General features: G+C 32.0%; 1 protein-coding gene across 1 annotated transcript; it reads right to left on the bottom strand.

The window, feature by feature from the left end:
• Positions 1-312: 312 nt before the first annotated feature.
• Positions 313-2,614, bottom strand: LOC117932423 (ATP-dependent Clp protease proteolytic subunit-related protein 3, chloroplastic-like). The gene is made up of 2 exons (XM_034853667.1): positions 2,293-2,614; positions 313-443 (listed from the first exon to the last, which is right to left on the bottom strand). Exons 1-2 carry the CDS (start codon positions 2,569-2,571, stop codon positions 330-332), a joined length of 393 nt encoding a protein of 130 aa, XP_034709558.1. The 5' UTR covers positions 2,572-2,614; the 3' UTR covers positions 313-329.
• Positions 2,615-4,037: the final 1,423 nt, after the last annotated feature.

Here is a 4,037-nt window from a genome sequence, read left to right on the forward strand (position 1 = left end):
AAGATCTAGAAAATAATGCAAGTTGATGGCTTTTTCCGTTTCCATCCCTCCGCAAGTATGCAACTAAACTTCATGGCCAAGATGACACATCTTCTCACTTAATCGTACACTTGATTCAATATTTGTCACCCCAACAACAGGAAATAAGATGAATCTACAGACAATTCCATGAATTCTTTGTCCAAAGGAAAATAATATGCATCACACTTGACATTAAGAATGTCTTGATCCATTCCTTAGTGTTTTGATTTCCACCAAAAAGAATTATATTCATAGAGAGAAATTTTATTTTATTTTTTTGATAAGTTTCATAGAGAGAAATATTGTGTTTAACTACTTACTGGCATGCCAATGTAAACTATTCTCCCATGGAGAAGCAGGGAAGGCAAGTCCGGTGGAGGCCTCCTTGGCCTGTGCTCATTGTACGAGACAGATCTTTCCACCTAATTTAAACCAAAGGAAAAACAAATAGATAACCAAGAAATGAATATTAAGTAGCTGATTAGTTACAGAAACTCTTATATCCTTTATTTTAAAGACACTAACAAAAGAAAATCAAAATCAGATAAATGTTTGTGTTAGTTCAACTTAGTTGGTATTTCTGCTTCTATGTCCAACCTTCACTTTTGAATGGGAGAACCATAAACATTCTCATCAATCCATTGAATTCAATAAAATTGAAGTGTTAAAAGAACAAAAATCAGCATAACACTCATGAAACACATGTCAAAACACACACACAAAATCCAGGTATCAGTATACGTAAACTGAAATCTAGCACAATTTTTATTTTTATTTTTATTATTATTTATTTATGTAGGCAAAGAGAAAATATATTAATAATGCCCAAAAAGAGGGCACACCAAGGTACACACAAAGTATCCAACATGCATCAAAAGGTGAAATAAGAGGGAGAGGAAACCAAGAAGGGTCTAGCACAAATTGTGGGTATATAAAACACAAAACCAATCCAATTTCTTAGCTACGAAAAAGACACTAATATGCACATATATGTGCTGCATGTTCATGATATTGAAACCCAAAATCAGCCTAATTTGGTAGCAAAACCACAAACTGAATCTCTAAGAAAACACAAATTCTCATTCAGGTGTTGCCACAATTTGAGTTTTGGGTTATAGAAAAACACCAGACCAATCCAACTTGCTAGCAATAACTATAAACTGTTAAGATGTGTGGAGCCTAATTATTATTATGACAATGTTCGCCCTAACATAGATTGATCCTACGCAAAGGCAGCACATAGATTGCATGAAATTTTGTAAAGGTATTTTAAGTTGGGGTATTTTGGGGATTTTACACATGTAATTTGGTTATCCTAATTTTGTTATATTAGGGTAGCCAACTTGGTGAGGTTGGGTATGCTATTGAAAGAGATAGAAAAATGCAAAGAGAAAAACCTAGAGGACAAGGCATTTGCGATTTTTATGTAATATGTCTTTTTCATCATAGTGAAAATCTACGGCAGCTGCAAGTGGATGTAACTCTCACATTAAGAGTGAACCACTATAAATCTCATGTTTTCTTGTACTTTAATTTTTCGTATTCGTTTATTGTCGCTTTCAAAAATAAGATTAGAGTGCTTTAATTCTAACATAAACTATATGCACATAGTCTGATATTTAATAACATATGAAATTATGAATATACAAAATCAACCCAATTTGATAGCAATAAACATGAACTAAATACCTAAACCCACATAAAGGCAAATTCTCATCTGGTCTAGCACCATATGAATTGTGGGCTACAGAATCACACAAAACCAACCCTCTATATCTAAACAAACATACATTCAAATTCTCATCTGGATCTGGCGAAATATGAATTATGGCCTACAGAAAAAATCAAAACCAACCCAAGTTTCTTAGCAACAAAAAAAAACTATATGCAGATGTATGTGTTGTATGTTCATAATATCAAAACCCAAAATCAATCCAAGTAGGTAGCAATAACCACAAATTGAATGTCCAAGAAAACAAATTCCCATACAGGTTTGGCCACGATTTGAATTCTGGGTTATGCCAAAATATTAAACCAACCAATTTATTAGAAACAAATATAAACTACACGAAAACAAAAAATCAACCCACTGGTAACAAAAACTGAGTATCTAAGTCCGCATAGGGGAAAATTCTCATCTGGGTTTGGCAAAATATGGATTACGGGTTATAGAAAAACACAGAATAAAAACATCTAAATGAAAATACGTTCGTTTTCTTAATTCTTCAATTTTTGTGATTGAAATTCACGGGAGAGGGATAAAGGGCGTACCTGGGCGGGCGTGGCCATGAGCTTGGGAGAGTCGAAGAGGTCAAGAAAGGGAAGAGAATCGGAACCCGAAGGGCGCTGAAGAAGCCTCTCGGGGGAAGTCGCAGCCACCGAAGCGAGCTTGGAGAGAAAGGGGTCCTTAGGGTTGATAGGAGGCATTGGGATTTTGGCGGAGCATGTGGGCTTCATGGAGCAGTGGGTCTTGAAGATTGGGCGCGTTGCGGATGGCGAAGACGAAGACGGAATGGAAGAAGCCATGGGTAGCTGAAGAGAAGCGGCCATGGCTGTGGAAGCTCGTGTGAGAATGGTTCAGAAACTTGTTCAGTGCTCACTGCTCGTGTGGTATAGAGGCGTCCAGAGATAGGGGTGAACCGGAAAACCCGGTTGAGCCGGTATATTGGTCTCACCGGTCCGGTTTGAGTTAACTAAAAAAATAATAATGGGAAAAGGGAATTCAGACTCACTAATTTAAAAAAATATATTAAAAAAAATCAATTTTTTATAAATCAATTTTATCTTATTTTAAAATATTTTAAATATATATATTTTTTGAGATAATTATTTCCTAAAATACTTTTTACTTGATAATATTAAATATAATTATTAAAAAATTAATTAATCATTTTAATTTGATAAAATTACCTTATAAATAAATATATTATAAATTTTTTATTATATAATGTGAAATACAAATCATTTCTTGTTTCTATTTCTAAAACTAAAAAATAATAATAACCTAAGTAAAATACAAGAGTTTATTTTTACATTTATAATTTTATTAATTTTAAGATTATTTTAATTTTTTTATTCTTTCTTTTTGTTTTCTTTTTATCATACATTTTAAGAACCTTTTCTATGTTTAGTCCCAAAACATTTAGAGGAAAAATAAAACGAAAAACATAAAAAGAAAAAAAAATTAATAAATTTTTATTTTTTTTATTTTTTTTTTTTTTTTTCTCAAAAAATACGAAATAAGTTTAAAATTAATAAATTTCTTTTATATATTTTTTAAAAACTTATTTCACTTTTTTTTTCCTTTTATATAAGAAAATCATAAATTTCAAATTAATTTAATTATATATAACTTTCTTTATTATTTTCTATAATAAATCAAATAGGAAAAAATATATAACTTTTTAATATTTTTCTAAAATTAAATATAGCATAAATCTATTTTAATTCTCCTTCACTTTTTTCTTTTATTTTATCTTTCTAATTTATATTTTTAATATTTTCCTTTAGGAATGGAGTTTAGTCATCACTTATTATCATCTATGAACTAAACCTATGAGGATCTCTAAATCCAAATCCATATTAATCTCATCCAGAGGTTGATGAACATAGAATTGATCAATATCCTAGAAGGAGTAATACTTCTTCAATTTTATTTCAACTTCTTATTCCAAGAAACAGCACAAAGTCCAGAATAAAGCTTCAAAATACACCAGGAAAAGTAAATATAAAGTACATATATGAGAAGAAATTAAGGTTATCCTCTCAGGATCATATCATCCACCCATTCACTTATTTGACAAACATAAACCAACCCTTCATTTGGAGGCAGCGGAGGATCCAAACCGGGCTTTGAAGAAGGCACCAAGCTTCTCCCTTGGTGGCACACATTCCTTGAAGACAGCATCCTCAACAAGCCTTTGCTGCCATTTATGCAACCTGGGAAACTTCTCTTTTGGTATGAACTCCACTCCCAGAGCTTCTTGAGCGATTCCAAGCCCAATTATAACCATTGC

This window comes from Vitis riparia, chromosome 15 (assembly GCF_004353265.1).
Source record: "Vitis riparia cultivar Riparia Gloire de Montpellier isolate 1030 chromosome 15, EGFV_Vit.rip_1.0, whole genome shotgun sequence".
NCBI lineage: Eukaryota > Viridiplantae > Streptophyta > Magnoliopsida > Vitales > Vitaceae > Vitis > Vitis riparia.

Bases quoted from the DNA above. Each gene is read 5' to 3' on its own strand.
- LOC117932423 (XM_034853667.1), bottom strand. From the start codon at position 2,571: ATGGCCGCTTCTCTTCAGCTACCCATGGCTTCTTCCATTCCGTCTTCG. The intron at 444-2,292 runs GTACGCCCTTTA...GGTTTAAATTAG, and splicing joins TCATGGCCACGCCCGCCCAG to GTGGAAAGATCTGTCTCGTA.